Source organism: Danio rerio, chromosome 6, assembly GCF_052040795.2.
Source record: "Danio rerio strain M-AB ecotype USA chromosome 6, GRCz13ab, whole genome shotgun sequence".
Lineage (NCBI taxonomy): Eukaryota > Metazoa > Chordata > Actinopteri > Cypriniformes > Danionidae > Danio > Danio rerio.
The window spans coordinates 18387376-18408083 of record NC_141026.1 but is presented as its reverse complement, the minus strand read 5'-3'; the positions used below and the strand labels follow the sequence as shown (position 1 = coordinate 18408083).

At 38.2% G+C, this 20708-nt stretch overlaps 1 protein-coding gene and 1 long non-coding RNA gene across 2 annotated transcripts in view; both read right to left on the bottom strand.

The window, feature by feature from the left end:
- The window catches only part of LOC147843449 (uncharacterized), a 186625-nt gene that overhangs the window by 91058 nt on the left and 74859 nt on the right, over positions 1-20708 (bottom strand). The window lies entirely within an intron of this gene.
- LOC147843453 (serine/threonine-protein kinase pim-3-like) lies at positions 7265-20432 on the bottom strand. Its single transcript, XM_087257100.1, has 9 exons — positions 20395-20432; positions 20127-20171; positions 19826-19996; positions 19626-19708; positions 19461-19511; positions 19012-19384; positions 18707-18886; positions 9130-9996; positions 7265-8868 (listed from the first exon to the last, which is right to left on the bottom strand). Exons 2-8 carry the CDS (start codon positions 20152-20154, stop codon positions 9926-9928), a joined length of 957 nt encoding a protein of 318 aa, XP_087113226.1. The 5' UTR covers positions 20155-20171; positions 20395-20432; the 3' UTR covers positions 7265-8868; positions 9130-9925.

Below are 20708 nucleotides of genomic sequence, written 5' to 3'. Positions count from 1 at the left end.
GTGGCTGTGCTGCCTGGGTGACCGGAACTGGGGTGGTCATGTACCTCGGAGATGAGTCTTTCTCGAAGCGACGGGGGAACAAAGATTTTATTCTCCGGACAGGGCTGCTGAGAAGGATTATTTTCGGCGGCTTGGAGGATCTCCTGATCTATATCCCACTGGATGGGAGCGACAATTTGAGGACTTTTGATTATGGGCTCGTCAGGGATTTCAGAGGTCTCATCGTCTGAGAGGCGGGACAGAGCATCTGCTTTGATGTTTTTCGAACCAGGGATATAGGTGACTTGGAAGTCAAATCGGGTGAAAAACAGCGCCCATCTTGCCTGTCTAGGATTCAGACGTTTACAAGACCGGATGTATTCTAGGTTCTTGTGATCAGTGATGACGATGAAAGGGTGTTTTGCGCCCTCAAGCCAGTGTCTCCATTCCTCTAGCGCAGCTTTCATTGCGAGGAGTTCTCGGTTTCCCACATCGTAGTTCCGTTCAGCGGAGTTAAGCTTGCGAGAATAGAAGGCACAGGGATGGAGCTTCTTATTCACTAGGGATCGCTGGGACAGGATGGCTCCAATTCCAGTGTTCGATGCGTCAATTTCGACGACAAAGGGTTGTTCGGGATCAGGATGACGCAGAATAGGTGCACTGGAGAAGCGAGTCTTTAACTGGGTAAATGCTCGGACAGCGTCCGGGTTCCATTTAAGGCGAGCATTATTAGCTTTGACCATGGCGGTCAGTGGGGCAGCGACTGAACTGAAGTTCCTTATGAAGCGTCTGTAGAAGTTAGCAAAGCCCAGGAATCGTTGTAGTTGCCTGATGGTTTCGGGTTGTGGCCATTGTGTCACAGAGTCAACCTTTTGTTGGTCCATGGCCACGCCTTCTGGACTGATAATATAGCCAAGGAATGAGATGCAGGTCTGGTGGAATTCGCACTTGGAGCTTTTTGCGTACAGCTGGTTTTTAATGAGACGTTTGAGCACTGCCCGAACGTGCTGGATATGCTCAGATAGCGAATTGGAATAGACCAGGATGTCGTCAATATATACTATGACCCATTTGTTGAGCATGTCTCTAAATATCTCATTTACAAATGCCTGGAACACGGAAGGACTGTTTGCTAGGCCGAAGGGCATAACGAGATATTCATAGTGGCCGTCAATTGTAGAGAACCCGGTTTTCCACTCGTCTCCCTGTCGTATGCGGATGAGGTTATAGGCACTACGGAGGTCCAACTTAGTGAAATACTGGGCGGATCGGAGTTGTTCAAGGGCGGCAGGAACCAATGGTAATGGGTAGCGGTATTTGACTGTGATCTTATTCAAGCCTCGGTAATCAATGCAAGGGCGTAAGCTGCCATCCTTCTTCTTAACGAAGAAAAACCCTGCTGAAGCGGGAGAAGTAGATGGTCGAATGAATCCTTTCTCTAGTTCCTCAGAGATGTACTTCTTCATAGCCTCAGTTTCAGGTTGTGAGAGAGGGAAGATGCGACCACGAGGGGGCGTGGTGCCGGGTAGCAGCTCAATGGCACAGTCATTATCACGATGAGGAGGGAGCTTAGTAGCCTTCTGCTTATTGAATGCTTCAGTTAGATCGTGATACGCATCAGGAACATGCTGGAGTTCAGAGTCTTCGGTCTTGTTAATTGTGTTGATCTGGATAGGGGAAACAGGATGCAGACATTGGGTAAAGCATTGATTGCTCCATTTTATGATCTCACCAGTTCTCCAAGAGACTTGAGGGTCATGCTGTTGTAGCCATGGTAACCCAAGAATCACAGAGTGTTTAGGGGAGTTGATGGCAAGAAGGGAAATTTCTTCTTCATGGAGAGAGCCTGTTTGAAGCAAGATTGGCAGGGTCTGGAATTTTATACGTCCTTCTCCCAAAGGGCGCCCATCTACAGCAGTGATGGCTATGGAGGAATCACAGGAGGTTAAAGGAATGGAGTGAGTGGTGGCAAACGTGTAATCAATAAAGTTACCAGCGGCTCCTGAATCGATCATGGCCATAGTCTCAATCTCATCTCCATCGTTTCTCAAAGTGACAGGTAGATTTACAACATTATTAGTGGTAGTGAACATAGTGGTTGCACTCACCGAGAGGGTTTTAGGGAGAGGCTTGTTGGGACATAAAACCTTCGTATGACCTGGAAGTCCGCAGTAAATGCACAGGTGATTTCTTCTCCGTCGTTCTCGCTCTTCTGGGTTCAGACGGGTTCTACCCAATTGCATGAGTTCAGCGGAGGTTTCAGGGGATACAGGACTGGAAGCAATTGAGCAGAGCGGATTGCGAGTGCGGAGGAGAGTGTCTAACCTTATGGAAAGCTCGATTAGTTGATCCAGAGTCTTCCCATCGTCACGACATGCCATCTCTCGCTGCAATTCTGGCTTTAGAGCCCTTCTGTAGAGCGTGACAAGCGGATCATCAGCCCAGCCAGTTTGCACTGCCAAGGTGCGGAACTGCAGGGCGAACTCAGCTGCGGAGCGATCTCCCTGTTGGATACACAATAGCTCCTCGCCAGCGTTACGACCACCCTCCGGATGATCGAACACAGTGCAGAAACGTTTGAGAAAGTCATTAAACGAGGGAAATATCGGGGTACTGTCTGGCCAAACTGCAGTGGCCCAGTCTAGCGCTTTCCCAGTGAGCAGTGAGCACACAAAAGCAATTTTCCCGTTCTCGTCCTTAAACAGATGGGGTTGTTGGGCGATAAACAGTTTGCATTGCAATAGAAAGCCTTTACATTTTGCTGGGTTACCTGAGAACTTGTCAGGAAAAGCCAATCGAACTCCGGAAGTCATCGGGGGTTGTGCAACAACAAGTGGACTTGGAGGGTAGTTGGCGGTGGGTTGCGCAGTGGCAGCAGCTTGCAGGTTTTGGAGGGATTTCACCAGTTCATCTGTTAACTGAGTTAGGTGTGTTAGTTGTTGTTGGTGTGTTGACAATACCTGAGCTTGTGTGGTGACTTCGTGAGACAAAACTTGGATGGCTGCGGGATCCGTGTTGGGCGAAGTCTTCTGTAACGGGGAGACTGACACGGAGGGATCCATTTTGCAGTATTTATTAAGTCACACTTAAACATCAACACCTCGCACGGCTGTGCGAACATACAACATACAACTCAACGATGATTAGCAGATAACAGAGGCAGAGTGATTACCAGGCTTGAGTCAAGGGCAGGCAGCGTGGTTCAGAGTCCGTAATACAGGCTTTAGTCAGGGGCAGGCAGCGAGAATCAGAGTCCGTGTAATCAGGCTTTAGGTCAAGGGCAGGCAGAAGACAGAGCAGAGTCGAGGAACGGGCTGAAGTGGTAAACGGGAGATCAGGCAGGATAGAACGCTCAGAAATGCAGGCCGGGGCTAAACAAGACTTCGCAATGGAGTGTGTGTGTGAGCTGCTTATATGTGGTACGTGGGTCATTAGTGAGATGGAGAACAGGTGTGCTGGGATCTGAGTGAGAAGGATGACGTAATGGTTAGAAGTCCGGAGATGGTGTCCTCTGCTGGTCAGCGAGGGGAATGACTGGGACCGAGTCGGTGACACCTCCACTGTCAGGTTGTGAATTTGTTAATGTGTTACTTGTTACTTAGAAAAGTCATATTATTTCATAACTTTGTAAGCTGAGAAAATATTATATATTTTTCCTTATATGCTAATGAAGGACTACTGAGACATTCCAAGCATGGGATGGGTCCTCCTGGTGAGGCAGAGTTCCTCACAGCTCCGATACACATCTCTGCCATTTGCTTACAGTAACCATGTGCTCTTCACCATACACAATTCATCTGCTTGTGTTCTTCCTTCTGATATCTTTGTCATGTTTGGTGTCATTTGACAGTTTATGACTTCAGTGTTGTAGTGATGAAATCAACAGAGACATTGATTAATTGTATTTCAATCTACAATATATTTTCTATTGTTGGGTCATGGCCTGAGGAGAGTATGTTAATGTTCTTCTCCCCCACTTCATCTCTTTAACTTTGTTCTCATGTTCAGCTGGTTTTGGGGGTTGGTTTTCACTCATGTTTGACAATGCTTTGCTCAGGGTATAATAGGGAAAGGTAACTGTTGATCTGGGAGAATGGCTTTTACTCTGCATCTCCCGCACACTGGTGCGTAGCCTCATATGCTAACAAAGGCAATTTCACTGTCTTTGTTGCTCAGCAGTGCATATGTTACAGCTAATTTCTTTATACAGTATGTTAGTTTGTTTCATTCTAATGTCTGTATATTTAAACATGTAACTTAAAAAACAACTTTGCCTGCTTTAAGACGTAGAGATTCTTTCTCTTTATCAATGATGATAACAACTTTAATGGAGTCAGATTAATTACAATGGAGTCAGATAAATACGGACTTAAACACGCCATCCTTCAACTGCTTTCTGTTTCCGATTATTGGTACAGAATAGCAGCGTAAGTTTTAAGCCTTACAACTTGTGTAACTTGTAATGCGTTACCCCCAACACTGTAACCACCGATGTCAAACTCAGTTCCTGGAGTTCCCCCCCTACTTCAACACACAAGTCCTACTGTATATACACTGCATGTGTTGTTCATTATTGAACCTTTTTGTTTCATTGTAAATAGAAAATGTCTTCATACCTGCTGATTTGTTTAATTTTGTCAGACATTTTCTGTTGTATGTTTGTTTGCTGCCAAAACAATAAAATACATTTGACTGAAGAATTGATTTGCTTTTTATTTTTTTATAACAGTTCAGAAAACTGATTAATTTGAGTCAAACTACAATAACTACTGTATATATGATTTACCATTAATGTGTGTGCAGTAGTGATTATGCTGTGAGTACAGAACTACAGTACAGTAATTAACAGTAAGCAGTTTCCAGTTAGTTTCCGCTACTGCTCTGTTACAGTGACTAACACTGTTGCCAGTATTCCACTGTAAAAAAGTCAAACCTGGTAAGATCTAATACATTTATTACAGTATTTATTATTTGTTAACATAGTTAATGTAAATAAAGTTTTATTGTTAATTCATGTGAACTCACAGGACATTAACTAATATTAACAATTTAATTTAATATTACATTAATAATAAAACCGCCCAGACCTGGCAATGGTCATGTAAGCAGACCAGCTTTTCTCACACTGAAGCATATATATGCATAAACACACTCCTCAAAGATCTCTCTTAAATGAATGTTTTCTGCAGAATGCTTTATTTTAATATATTTGTGCATAAACATTAGATCAGTCAGTATCAAAGTCAAAACTGTAAACAAAAAACTTCAAAAAAAAAAATCTTAAGGTCACATTTAAAAAATGAGTTCACCCAAATGGTTCACGCCACTGGTACTTCACAGCTACTGTGGGGTCACCCATTGTGGAGAGGTCTCAGCTGAGATGCCCAACCAAGACAAACCACCTGATTCTGGACAGCAGAAGATTGGCCTGACGCCCAGAAAGAAGATGTTGCCTGAATGACCGGAAGAAACTTCAAAATGACCGGAGTTACAGATGGACCAAGCTACTGTAAGCTCTTCTCTGGAATAAATATAACACACACACACACTCACACATAGAATAACACGAAATAAGTCTTGAAGACATTCAGAATTAAATATTTATAGGTCAAATATTTATTAATAACCTTCATTTAAAAAATATTTTAATAAAAAAAAAAAGTTTTCAGTGAAATGGCTGAGTCTACTTTCACTAAAACACATTGAAAGGATTATTTAAATTATTAAATCAAACATGTAAAACTTACGATCCTGAGGAAAAATAAAAAGAAGTGACCACTATAAAGTTATTGGTTATCCTGAATTAAATTAATGCAAATTATTGAGAAAATTCCATGTTTAATGTTATAAAATTGACTCGAAAAAGTGAAAAATTTTCAATTCATCATTGTGTTAAATGTGAAAAGAAGCAAGTAAACACACAAAATAATCTACAATAGAAAGAAATTGATTTAAATGGCACAAAATGTGTAAATGATGACAAGTTTATTTTATATGTGTAAAAACAATTCAGCTAATTGTACTTTACTGCATTTATGACAAAAAGATGTTTTAAAATGAAAATAACCTTCAAAATAAGAATCTAAAACTTCCAGTAGGTGGTGGTAAATACACACACTTACATACCTTTAACTACACATGACATTTTACTCCACCTTACATATTACTCACCCGGATATATATAATTGTATGAGGGTCATTCTCACTATAAAGTGCCTTCGAGACATCAAAATGATAAAACTAAATTGTTTGAGAGTTTTGATTTAACCACAGTTGTTGTATTAATTAGACCTTAGACTGTACGAAATGAATGTTGGTCAAGCTCCTGCACTTTTTACAAATAATCTGAAAGTAGAAAAACAGTAAACAAACCTCACATTGTGTCAACCCTGTCATGGACAAATGTAAAGTATCAGTACAGTCAGAGCATCTGGAAAGTTTTCAAAGCGCTTCACTTTAACCAAACCTTAATTCAAAATGAGTCAAATTCATTTATTACCTCTAAATTCTTCACACAATACCCCATAATGACAATGTGAAAAAATTAAAATTATTTCAAATTATTTCAAATCATCTCACAAATGTTTTAGGTGTTGCCCAGCCGCAGCTCTACAGTTGTCTACTAGAGAGGCTTTGCGTGCTCATGCCCAGGAGGAGGCGGGACTTCTAGTTGAATGTGCCCTTATCCCTGAGGACACACTTTGCCTTGGGTATGATACACAAGGGAGATGGCATCCACAACCCAGTGTGCCAGCCTCTGCTTGGATGTGACACTTTCCTTCTGCCGACTGACAAAACAGACAAAAAGCAAAAAAAAAAAATAATAATAAAAAATAAAAACAGACTAGAGAATACTCTGTTTGGGCCACGTAAACACGCAGTGTGCGACCTCATCACAGCAATGGAGGGGTTGTGTATACCTCCTCCAGGGTCAATGCTTGAAGTCCCAACACCTGATCTGGAAATGGAGTGGTAGGAACCTTGGGCACATAGCCAGGCCAGAGTCTCAAGACTATGTGAGAGTTAGCTGGCCCAAATTCCAAGCATGATTTGCTGACAGAAAATGCCTCCAGGTCCTGGACTCTGTTGATAGAAGCCAGTGTGATGAGCAGAGCTGTCTTCAAGAAAAGAAAACTTAAAGATACTGAATCAAGCGGCTCTCTTTGCAGTGCGCAGAGGACCACAGAGTGATCCCAAAAGGTCATAAGATGTCAGCTACCGATGCTGGCAGGTCACTTAAGGTTTCTATGTCATGTCTATAGATCACACATGAAGGTTTCAGAGATTTGATTTGATTTATTTATTTTCAAACAGAAATATCACACATAAAACATCATTAACAAAAAATACATTTCAACATGGTCAAAAATGGAGTAGGATGAAGCACAAGCTTATTATTTTCCCACCCATCACCACACACATCATTCGTCTATTACTTAAACTGATTTCTTCTTTTACTGATCTCTTCTTTTTCATAAAATATATTTTATCCTTTTGGCATCTTTGACAAATTATATGTTTGATTCCATTTGTACCTTTACATTTTGTAACAGACCCAAAGGAAAAAAAAACACTGCAAATAGCCATTAATTAAAACTTCATCATACCTTTCTCGTTTTATCCTTTTTCAATCACCTTCATCATTATATTCCTTTAATAATATACATTTATACAACTTTTCAATTGATTATTATCCTGACATTGTTTGGGAGTCTGATCTAGACTGTTCCATAATTTCACATCACAGACAGACATACACAAACTTGTTAAAGTTGTCCTTGTTTTCAACCTCCTAAACCTTAGTTCTTCTCTCAGATTATATCCCCCTTGTCTTTCTTCAAATAACTTTTGCATGCATTTTATAAGTAATTCATTCCTAGCTTTAAACATAAATTGTGCTGTTTTAAATTGAACCAAATCTTTGAACTTGAGTATCTTTCATTTAAAAAATAAAGGATTTGTATGTTCCAAATAGCCCACATTTTCCATCAGTCTAATGACTTTTTTGTATTTTAAGGGATTGATTGTATTTGAAAACAACATCAATTAGGACTAACAAAAACCAGAAACAACAATCTAATAATGCTGAGATGACTTATGGATATTTGTGTGCAATAATTCCAAAATGTACGTCTAATCATTATTAAATATTAATGATGACAATAATACTAACAATGAATTACATCTCTCATGATCGTGCTGCCCTGAATGTGCTTGAATGCAAGTTTATAAATAAATTTATGGTTTGCATCAAACTAAAATGAAGCATTGCAGTAAGAAATATTTATTTTGCACTATTGTTTTTATCTAATAAATAATATTTCTGCTACAAAACAAACAAAAGATTATAATAAATCATTTAATTCAAGGCTGAAAGCTGCAAAACTGTTTTTAGTTAGTAACTAAATAACAAAACACATCTCAAGAAAGAATGGACAAAAGAAAGTAATAAAAGTCTCACTTCTATCACTCTTTAAAGGTTTTGATCTGGGTTTGTGTCATTTTAAATGCTCAGTCTTGTTATGAGCTGATTTTCTTTCTTCTGTTTGTGGAAAGCAGGCGAGTCAGCGCACCAATTTATAAGCAGGCAGAGCAGGATTCTCGTGATGATCACCAGCACAATACTGCTCTTTGTTATGAGCCGCAGATTCAGTTTAAACTTAGCAAAGGCGAGCTTCTTTGTCGATGATGTGTACAGTGTTAGATTTCACATTTAGTGGACATTTGCGCTGAACACGCAGTGAATGCAACGCATCGAGCTGCAGGCACCTTCTCCGAAAACACTGATCAACATTCACCACATGTCATGATCGCTGTCATCGGCGCCATTACGTTGTAACTTTAGGTGGGGTTTGCAAATCTGTGTGTAGGCTACTTTTCACTCTTCAGCTGTTTGCATTTCCCGCAGTAACAAAAGCTCCGTCATCTGACAGCGGAAAGCCTTGAGTGATTGACAGCTAATATTAACCAATATAGCAGCAGGGAAGAGCGATTCAGCACGTTTTTAGAAAAAATCTGAACAGGTCGCACTACAGCCACTATATGCAGTCGCACAAATGCTCCCAAATATATTATGAGGTCGCATAGATTAAATCTCGGGCGCAAATGCGACCAAAATAGTGGCAATTTCAAGCCCTGTATTATGATTACTTTTTAATTTCCCAAATAACATAACCTTTGTTTTACTTATATTTAATGACAATTTGTTTAAGTCAAACCATCATTTTAATTAATTAATTTCTGTTTTAATCAACTCCATAAGTTTTAGTAAATTATCCCCAGAACAAAAGATACTTTTATCATCTGCAAATAATATAAACTTAAACAACTCTGATATCTTACACAGATCATTCATGTGAATTATAAACAATATTGGACCTAAAACTGATCCTTGTGCTATGCCACACTTTACATTTAGATATGAAGATTTATGGTTGCCAATTTCCACAAACTGTTGCCTATTTTTTAAATAACTGCTTATTCAGTCCAAGGCTACTTCTCTAATACCAAACCTTTATCATTTGTTTACCAATATATTATCATTTATTGTATCAAATGCCTTCTTTAAATATATAAAAATTCCAACTACCTTCTCCTTTTTCTGATCTGGACGTAAGTGCCAGATAGAAAACCTCCTTGAGAAAGAAGGTCCTTCCTCAGGAGAATCTGTCAGGGAGGGTCTGTCCCGAGGAGTGTGAGTTCTGGAAACCAGGTCTGGGTGGGCCAGTGTGGTGCAACCAGCAAGATCTGCTCCTCGTCCTCCCTGACCTTGCCCAGGGTCTGTACAAGAAGACTCACTAGGGAAACGCAAACTTGCCTGATACACATGTCCGAAGCCAGCAGTGAGCCAGTGCATCTGTGCTGAGCGGAGCAGTGGCCGGTCTTGGCTAAAGCAAACAGGTAAACCCGAGTTTCTCCAAAACACCCCCATATCAGCTGGAGTACTTTAGGGTGAAGTTGGCACTTTCCTAGGAGTGTGAGCTGCATGATATTCCTTGGTGCTTCCCATTGACATCCCTGAGACATGCAACAAAAACCTAAAATTAATAACAGAATTTAACATGAACCTGTTTATAATAAGAACAATCAGTAAATAAAAGTGAATAAAAAGTTAAATGTGAATTAGAGTTTTATAACAGATTTGGACAGTTGCACAGTTTAACCATGCTTAATGTTGTGTTCAATGTTCTCTGTATTTCTCAGTTCTCCTGCATTTGTTCTGTTAATAGGTGTGGATGCCAGTTCACAGGCCAGTACTCATGAACTTTGAGAGGCAGTTTTTGGGGAAACTGTATCATAGATAGGGGTGTAACGATACACTCAAGTCCTGACGATGCACTGAGGTCTTATGAAGCAAAGGAATCTTTCTCTGTGCAACAAAGTGAACATTATTTACAAATGTATCATCTGTAATATCTCTGTGGAAAACAAACGTGTGATTTCGCGGCCATGAAACAGCATTATCAGCGTAATACAGGAAAACAGAATTGACACTTTTGGGTGAAATATACCTTATACAATAAGTCAAGTACTGCAAAAAAAACAAGTTCAGTATTGCAAGTCCTATCGTTTACATAAGCGATGCACATCAGCACATTTATATTTCACAGTTTCACATTATGATGTATCGTTATACCCCTAATCAAAGAAGAATGTAAAGAACAGGCCTTGAACTCATTTTAATCTGTCTACTTTATATTTTCAGCTAATAGGCTGTATAATTGGACGTCAGGGCACCAAAATTAATGAAATCCGTCAGATGTCTGGGGCTCAGATCAAAATTGCTAATGCCATGGAGGCGTCATCAGACCGCCAGATCACCATTACTGGAACACCTGCCAACATCAGCCTGGCACAGTATCTTATAAACGCCAGGTGAGATTCAAAGCAAGCAACAGAATAAATGCTAAACACAGATGTGTATAAAATGTATTTAATATATATATATTTTTTAAAATACTGTAATCAAACGTAAAGGAATACAAAAGTTTAAATAAAAGTGTTATAGATACCAAGGCTGAATTTAATTGATGAATAAATGAAGTAAAATTACAAAAAAAAAATTTATTATAGATTTAATTTATTTTTAAAGCTAAAGCTCACTTTTTAATGATCCTCACTAAACCAATGTTTCTATCTTGTCTTAAAAATTAATTCTATACTGATTGTTTTCAGGCAAATTATTATTATCTGTAGTAGTAGTAGTAGTGTTAGTAGTTAGCATAGCAGTAGTGGCAGCAGCAGTTTTTTTTTCTTAGCAGTGTGGTTGAATTTGGTGGTGGTCAGTATTGCCAGGATAAGATTTTTATTTTTTTGAAAATGCAGTTGCAGGAAAGAATAATTCTTAATTAAATCTAGTTTAGAGTTATAGCACAGAAACTTAGCATGCTGAATGTCTAGCAGTTATTACTCTAATTTATTTCAAACTAATTGTTTTATTCATATTATACAGTATATTCAAATGTATTTAAGTTATCATACATGTAATGTGAGCAATAAATTGTATGAAAATATGCTTCATTTTAAATTTGTAAGTGGCGAAACGGGCAGTCATAAATGTTGTGATTTTGAGAAAATAATATCTCATTTTAATTACGCTGTAAAAAGCAATTAGTTGACTATAAAAAGGTAAGTTAAGTCAACTTAATAGGTCCTTATATTTTTAAGTGAAGTCAATTGGTCACTTTTAAGGCAGCGGTTTTGATCCCTTCATTAAAGTAACTAATCGCTTTTTATAGGAAACAAAATGATTCTTTACATTTGAAGGTGACATTTATTCTTTTTTCGATTATATATTTTTATTTAGCTTTTTCAACAATTAACAATACAGAACATCAAAACAAAACAGCAAACAAACTAAATTAAAACATACACCGTATATTAAATAAATGAGTAAAATTAAATTAAATAAATCTCTCAAAGAATATGTGATCTTCTCCAATGGTATACAGTTGCAAACTTCTGACATCCACAGTCCAATTGGTACATAAATGTCTGTTTTCTATTTTAAAGCAATGCATTTTTTAGCTATTGTCAGCAACATTTCGGTAAGTTTAATAGCATAATTATGCTGGAGGTTAGAATTTGTGTAATTACCCAATAAACATATCTCTGGATCCAATGGAAAATCAATTGCATGAATCTGTGATATAATATTACATACTTGTACCCACAACACTTTCACTTTAGGGCACAGCCTAGAATGCAAAAATGTAGCTTCTTCTATACCACATCTGAAGCAGAGAGGAGAAATACTGTTTTTAAATTTGTGTAATCTGGATGGAGTATAATAAAGCTGGTGTAAGAAATTAAACTGGATTAGTCTAAATCTGGAATTCAAAGTTGAGGTTACCCCATCTCTACATAGCTGACCCCACAGGTCATTTTCTAGTGTTATCCCCAAATCCTGTTCCCATCTAGTTTTAGACTTATCTGGGTCAGTCAAAGGTTGTCTAAGCATCAAAGCATCATATATTCTAGAAATTGTTTTATGTAATGGTTTATCAGAGAAAACAAGTTCCTCCATAGCAGTTAAATTGGGTATCTTGGGATATTTTTTTAATTTGACCCTTAATAGTATATTAGTGGGACAGTCCTCTTTCATCTCAAATGTCTCCATATTAAGCCATGACGGGTAGGGGGTTTCAGCGGACATCTGTGCCAGATACCTGGATTGGGCTGCCCAATAATACATCTTAAAATTGGGGAGTCTAAGTCCTCCTTTGCTGTAGTCTAAAGCCAGTTTGTCAAGACCAACCCTTGGGGTTTTCCGATAGCAAATAAATGATCTCACTAGTGCATTATGAGAAGTCAAAAAGGATTTAGGTATTGATATTGGAAGAATGAAATACATATAAGAACCTGGGCAAAACATTCATTTTAACTGCATCAATTCTACCAGACAATGTGAGTGGTAAATCCATCCAATTTGTTAAGTCTCTGCCAGTTTTTTCTAAAAGATTAGCCAAATTAAATTTATAGAGATTTTTTAGGTTGCCGTCTACATGTATACCCAAATACTTAATGCCAGCAGGTGAGCATTTAAAAGAAAAGGTATTTAATGAAGTATAATCAAAACCTGATAATGGCAAAATTTCACTTTTATCAATGTTAACTTTGTATCCAGAAAAAGTACTATATGACTGTAATACATTCTGTAAATTAGTCTACAGGGTCAGTAAGAAACAAAAGAATATCATCGGCGAACAAAGATATTTTTTGTATTTCAGGGCCAGTTTTAAAGCCTTTTATGTTGGGGACACATCTAATAGCCTCAGCTAGAGGTTCGATCGCAAGGGCAAAGAGAGCTGGGCTGATGGGGCAACCTTGTCTACATCCTCTATACAAAGGTATTGAAGAAGAAATAATACCATTTGTAATAATTTTAGCTTTTGGGGATTTATAAAGTGATTGAATTAGCTCTATGTATACAGTTCCAAATCCAAATTTTTTTAGTACTTCAAATAAGTATGACCACTCAAAAGCCTTTTCGGCATCGAGAGAGGCGACTATCCCTGGTATATGTTTTTCTTTAGCAGTGTGAATAATGTTAAAAACTCTCCTCAGATTATTTGCGCCTAATCTCCCAACTACAAAACCAGTTTGATCTGGATTAATCAATTGAGGAAGTCGAGTTTCTAATCTTTTAGCTACCATTTTAGTGACTATTTTATAATCTACATTGAGGAGTGAGATTGGTCTGTAGGAGGCACAGTTATTTGGATCCTTGTCTTTTTTGAGTATTACTGAAATTATAGCATTTGAAAAGGAGTCTGGAAAACTTTTTTCCACCTTAGCCTGATTAAGAACTTCCATTAAATATGGCACAAGCAAATCTTTAAACTCTTTATAGAATTCTAATGGAAAACCATCTTCACCTCTTGATTTATTATTAGACAATAGATTAATAGCTTCAATCAGTTCAGAAGTAGAAAAAGGCTGATCCAGACTAGATCTGTCTTCCTCTGAGAGATATGGTAAATGGACTGAGGAGAGAAAAGCTTTCATTTGTAATGATCTATACATGATTGAGAGGTATATAATTCTGTGAAATATTGCTTAAATACATCATTAATTTCTACCGGGTTTCATGTTTCCTTGTTACCAGTTTTAATAACATTTATTGTTCGTTTCTGTTCCTCTCATTTTAATTGCCAGGCCAAGACATTCTAAGCTTTCTCACCGAGTTCGTAATAACGTTGATTAGAGTAAATAATAGCTTTCTCTGCTTGGTAGGTGTTCAATTTATTGTATTCAATCTTTTTGTTTAGTAATTCTTTATAAATATCCTTTGTTTGCGACTTGTGGTACAATTTTTCAAGTACTAGTTTTTCAACTTCTAAAGTACTTAATTTGGATTTTTTGTTTTTTAACAGCCCCTTAATGTAGGAAACTTTTTGACCTCTAAGATAAGCTTTTAAAGTGTCCCATAATATAAAACTATTGGAGCATGAGGGTTTATTTGTTGCAGTAAAAATATCAATTTGTTCCCTTATGAATTTATGAAATTCAGGTTGTTTAAAAAGAGTAGGGTTTAGTCTCCACCTGTAAGTTCCTTTTGTTTTTTCTGGAATGGACAGTGACATTACAAGGGGAGAATGATCACTCAGTAATCGAGGGAGATATTCAACATCTAGCACTCTGTATAGAAGTTGAGAGGGCAACAAGAAATAATCTATACGAGTGTGTGTATTATGGGGATGCGAATAAAAAGAGTAGTCTCTTTCCACTAAATTCAGATCTTTCATAAATGTTGTAGTAGATTTAGCTGCTTTAGAAAGGGGCACTGGTGTCGTTGAAGATCTTTCTAGTATATTGTCTAAAACAAAATTAAAATCTCCACCTACCAGGAGTTGACATTTATTCTTGATTTATTCTTTGTAACACAGTTTGTTTCATTCAGCGCATGATATTCTTTGGTCTGAAAATGGTTGTTGATTACAAACCAGATGATAGTCAGTGTTTAATGATTTATTTCAGCCTTCAGAAGGGCCTGATTGTTTAATCTTTGACATTTTTACTTGGCTCGACTTCATTGATGTTGACTGTGCTTCAAGTAATTGTAATAGTTCATAAAGCAATGTACTTTGTTTACATCTTTGTTTATTACCGTGATGTGCTGCAGTGACTTGGATCTGAAAGTGTGACGGTGTCACATTCGTCCAGACATACTTAAGAAAGATTAATTTAATTATTTAAGAACTGACCCTTTTGGGCAACGCAACTGTGATTAAAGTAAAGCAGCAAGTAACAGAAGCTGATTTGAATGTAATGTTGTGACTTTTTAACAAGTCATTTGCTGTTAAATTTGAATAATAATAAATAATAAATATACTCAAGTTCTTTTTTTTCCAAACTTGGTTTTAATAGATAGTGACTACATTGTGAGTTCTATTGTATCTCTGCTGTATTTGCTCAATGTTACAGTACTCTGTTCAGAATGTTTATTATTTATATCACAGAAATGGGATTCATTCAAACGTAATGTATTATGTATGGATTTCAGTGTTGACTGCTGTAAGATTTTATGTGATTAATAATATGACATAAAATCTCTTTTTTTCATTGCGATCTCATTTTCACGTCATTGCAAGGATACTTATGAAGGTAAAAAATGAATATGTATTTGCTTCTGTCATTTCTATTTCTAAAGACAGTTAATTTTGCTCCAGTGACTTATAATTGTATAATCATGTCTATATTCTTCTGAGTCTAAAATATTGTTATTCTGAATGTCTTGACACCCTTGGCAGTCTTTATCCAGTATAACATCATATAACAGGTTATGTCACCATATACAAAATAGATCCTCCGTTGTGCAAAGATAATCATTTATTTAAGGTCTTAGAAAACAAGAACTGACTACAATCTTTAAGTGATGATTGCTGCTGATTGACGCATTGTATGACTTAATTTCTTGATTTTTCTTTTAATAAAGTCTCTTGGTCTCACGTAGGTTTTGTTTGTTTTCTGTGCCAGTGATTTATACTTGAATATGTTTACGAGGTGGGTTGTTAGCCCAACGATCAACCCTCAACCTGGAGGACCAGGACATACACACATACGGACAATTTAGCTTACCCAATTCACCTATAGCGCATGTCCTTGGACTTATGGGGGAAACTGGAGCACCTGGAGGAAACTAACGTGAACGAGGGGAGAACATGCAAACTCCACACAGAAATGCCAACTGGCCCAGCCAGGACTCGAACCAGCGACCTTCTTACTGTGAGGCGACAATGCTAACCACGGAGTCACTGTGTTGCCCCAGCGTGTATATCAATTAAGAAAAAAATATATCAGCATTTAAATATCTACTGACTAATTTAACTTTTCTCTTTTCGTCAGATGGGTTCAGGTAGTGCCTCTGTCCTGCTGCGCTTCAGGAGAATTCAGCATCACAAGCAAAATGACCACGTTGAGTCAAATAACATATATTGATCAATCAGTGCGGTTGTCAAGGCAGAATCTCAAGCACAACCAATCATTTTAAATGACATAGTGAATCATTTAAAGAAATTTAAATGTTAAGTTCAGAGAACTTACAATAAGAATTAAAAGTTTGTTGCTGCCTAATGAGTAAGTTAAACACACCTTTGATGCCAAAACTTGGTATTTTAAATAATATCAAGTTATATTAACTTAATATCTTTAATAATGACTACAGCAGGGTTTACAGTGCATAATCAGGGCGGATTAAATCAATAAGCTAACTAAGCAGTCGCTTAGGGCCCCAAGGAAGTCTGGAGGCAGACAATAAACACTAATAATGTCATTTCCTGTCATATTTTGCAGGATAAGGCTCTAACAAATACATTTTACCTTAATCAGTATGTGTGCAATTGTGTCCCCCCACCCCAATCATGGATCAGTCCAGCAGTCAAATCAGATGAAAATTAAATCTTTTAAAATGTAGAGATTGTGTTCAGATAAAAATATAGAAAGCAAGACAGAGTGCTATAAGATAAAGACAGCTAAATAAATAAGCAAATATGAAAAGTGCTTATTACTGTAGGACTTCTGGGTCTCATGACTCGAATTGCTTAGGGCCCCAAAATCACTGAATCCGGCCCTGCTCATAACAAACAATCATCATGATCACAGTAAAAAGTGTAGAGTAAACAATGTTATTAACACTATGAGCTGTATTTGTTAAAATAAATGTTAAATTATTGTGTGTTTCATTAGACAAACTGTTGAGATGATGAAAAACACGCAGTCTTATACGTTTTAGTTAAATTGTGATTCTCTGTGCTGAACATTGCCCCCTTGTGTTGTCTATGATCACTTACTGAGGAGAGACGTGACCCTGCACCACAAAAGCACTTTTTTACTTCTTTTAGTTTGAGCACATGCTTTTTAAAATGATTGAGCTGTTGAAACTTTGACCTACACATGAAAAAACAATATGTACATTTTAAATTATTTTCAAAATTATAATTGTATTCTAACTTGAAACTGAAGATCGTCCTAAAAAGAGATTTATTGCACTATATTGGGATAATTTGCAATTTGATGTGCACAAAGAAGAAAAACACAGTAGTGTTTACTTTAAATTCTCGTAAGAAGTTTAGTATTTGTATTTTTTCTAACTTTGAATTGAAGATTATATCAAAAAACTATTCAGCACGCTTCAATGTTGAAATTTTGTAGTTCCATGTCCACAAAAACACAATATTGTTCATTTCAAATTCTCATAGAAACTTTTGTTTTTTACCTAAAATTGAAGATCACTCAAAATAAAAAACATTTGTTAAATATCAGCATGCGTGTATGGACATTTACTGAGTTTATTATCGACAGATCTGTGTTTAAGTAAAACAATTCGGCTAGTTTAGATTTTTATGTTTTAAATTCAGACATCAAATTTTGCAAATAAAGGTTTGGTCTAGTTAGTTCAGCACACTACAGACAGCATGATCATATCTGACTGAACAGAGTCTCCTAATTCCTCCAGTGTCTGTGTTCATTCATCAATTTTCCTTCAGCTTAGTCCCTTTATTCATCAGGGTTCGCCACAGGGGAATGAACCGCCAAAATATCCAGCATATGTTTTACACAGTGAACCTTGCTGTGAGGTTACAGTGCAAACCACTGAGTCACTGTGCTGCCCTAGGTTTGAACATTTACATTTTAGTGAAACCAGTAAAGAAAAAAACAACTGCTGTAATTGCGAATAAAATAACTTTATTGTTCATGATTTATTTAACATCTGTCCCCGTTTTTCTCTAAGTGGTCAAGAAACTGTACATTTGTCTACTGTAGACTAGCTTGTGTGTGTGTGTGTGTGTGTGTGTGTGTGTGTGTGTGTGTGTGTGTGTGTGTGTGTGTGTGTGTGTGTGTGTCTTCAGCTCGTACAGCTTCACACAGAGGCTCACAGATGCAGCAGAGGAAGCTCAGGATCAGGATCTGTTCTCCTCAGTTCCTCTGCCCCTCCTGCTCTCCTTCTACAAATCATTGACAGCGTTTATCTACACTGAACCTGACAATGCAACCCAAGCCATGACTGCTGGATTCAGATAAGTGTAATGTCACTGGCCACCTGTGCAGTGCAACCAGGGATGGCTCTCAATGTCATCTAAACTGGGCCGATCAGCCGGTGCTGCACTGAGACACCAGCGAATCAGCTGACGGCACTCTGTTACACACAACACCGTCTTCAGAAACACACAACAACACACTTCTGCTCGCTTACCAGGCTATCTCTGAATGTGTCTGAATCTCTTACCTGTTGACAAGCTCCTAGGGAAGGTCAGTCTGCTTCTGGACGTGACCCTCTGTGCGCCTCTGAATGGGAAACGGTCACACAGGATGTTGTAGAGCGTCACTCCTACTGACCAGACTGTAGCTGGAGTCGCATGGTAGCGATGTCTACGAAACCACTCAGGAGGAGCGTATGCAGGAGTGCCTGAGAGACATAAGAAGACCACAAACATCTGCTCAACATGCTCCAGTACAGACAAATTCCCTTTAGTGGATCAGCAGAAGTTCACAAACATCAACAGAACGTTTCCTTCTGTAACTCAAACTCACCTGCAAAGTATTTGTAGGCCGAGCGCTTCAGCAGATCTCCACAGCCGAAGTCCAGCAGCTTGATGTCCTGGGACTCTGTGGAGATCAGGAGGTTTTCTGGTTTGACGTCCCGGTGCAGGACGCCGCGGCTCTCGCAGTGTTTTAGGGCGGCAATCAGCTGCACCAGCACTTTCTTTGCAAGACGCTCATCCAGACAGCCGTTCTCCTCACAGAAGCTCTGGAGATCTTGGCAAGGATCCAGTCGCTCCAGGATCAGGATGTAGCGCCTGGGACGGTCAAACCAGTCCAGCAGCTGCAGGACACTGGGGCAGGCAGGAGCTGATGTGACACGGGTCATCAATGCCACCTCCAGCGGCAGCCGACCCTGACCATCCTGCAGAACAAACCCTCCATTATATCCAGAACTCAATCAAACACAGCAAACACAACAGATTCACATCAAAACATACAACTTTCAGTCGCTCGGGGGTCCGGTCCTTCGACACGTACTTGATGGCCACCTGCAGACAGGAAAAGCAGAGTAAATCACACCTGCCTGATTGTGACACATGACATTTACTGACAGCAACATTTCTAAAGCATGTCTGAACAAAGGAGGGAAGAAAATCTCTTACTGGCAGTCCATCAGACCTGCGCATCCCAGCAAACACAGAGCCGAATCCACCTCGTCCCAGCAACGGGCCCTTCTGGTACAAGTCTGCAACACAGAAGAGCACAAGAAATGAAGAGAGAAAGAGAAAACATGCTGGGGTCTCTTCAATGACAAATCATTTCATTTCTGAGCCATAAGATCTAGAAGATGAGCTGTGCTGACCTCTGCGAGAGCGTTTGGCTGGTCTGCTGGACGAGGTGGACAGTGTTTGCTGGCTGCTGCTCTGCCTTTTCCTCTTGCTGTTCCTCTGGTCTGTGGATGCAGAATCAGCCAAATGTGAAGGCACAGGAGCCAAAAAACCAGGAAGCTCAGTGGTGCCGTCCCGTGTATCTTCTGTATATCAAAACATTTTTAATGAATCTTTTTTGTTAACTTCTGTAATCCTTTTCATATTAGTCAAACACCATACAGCATCATACAGTGATAAACAATGACAAACAAATGAAAGATTAAAAACACTCACCTCCTCTTTCTTCACCCATGTGGGACATGGACAATCTCCTCCAACCTGCAATAAAACAGACAAAAACAGACAAATATGAAAATAAATGTAAAACAAAGTAAAGAAGAAGAAGAAGAAGAAGGAATGAAAAAACAGCAACAAAATTGTATTTAAAAAAATAATCAGAAAAATAACTAAAATAAAGATGATTAGAGAAATTGTGCTCTTTAAAATAAGTCTTTTTCTCTGAGAAATCCTCCAACAGCTTCAGAAATCTCAGGATTCGCACAGAAATGCTCTGCAAAGTCGCCTCGTCTCTCAACCAACAGATTGCGATAGGTTTGATTGTTTTTATATGCAGTCAGAATTCATATCGTAACACGCGCTGCTATAGCAACTAAAATTGTAAAATACAAATAGGCAAAAAGGGGTATAAATCCAATTAGTTCTAATTAAAAGCTCTTGTTATTAAATTAAAAATGTATAAAAATGTAATTTCCGGGGTAATTATCAATTGGCCAATCAGCTTTCATCAATACTGCGTCATCACCATACACTGATTGAGCTATCGAAATTAAATGAAATCAAATACTAAAAGCCTTA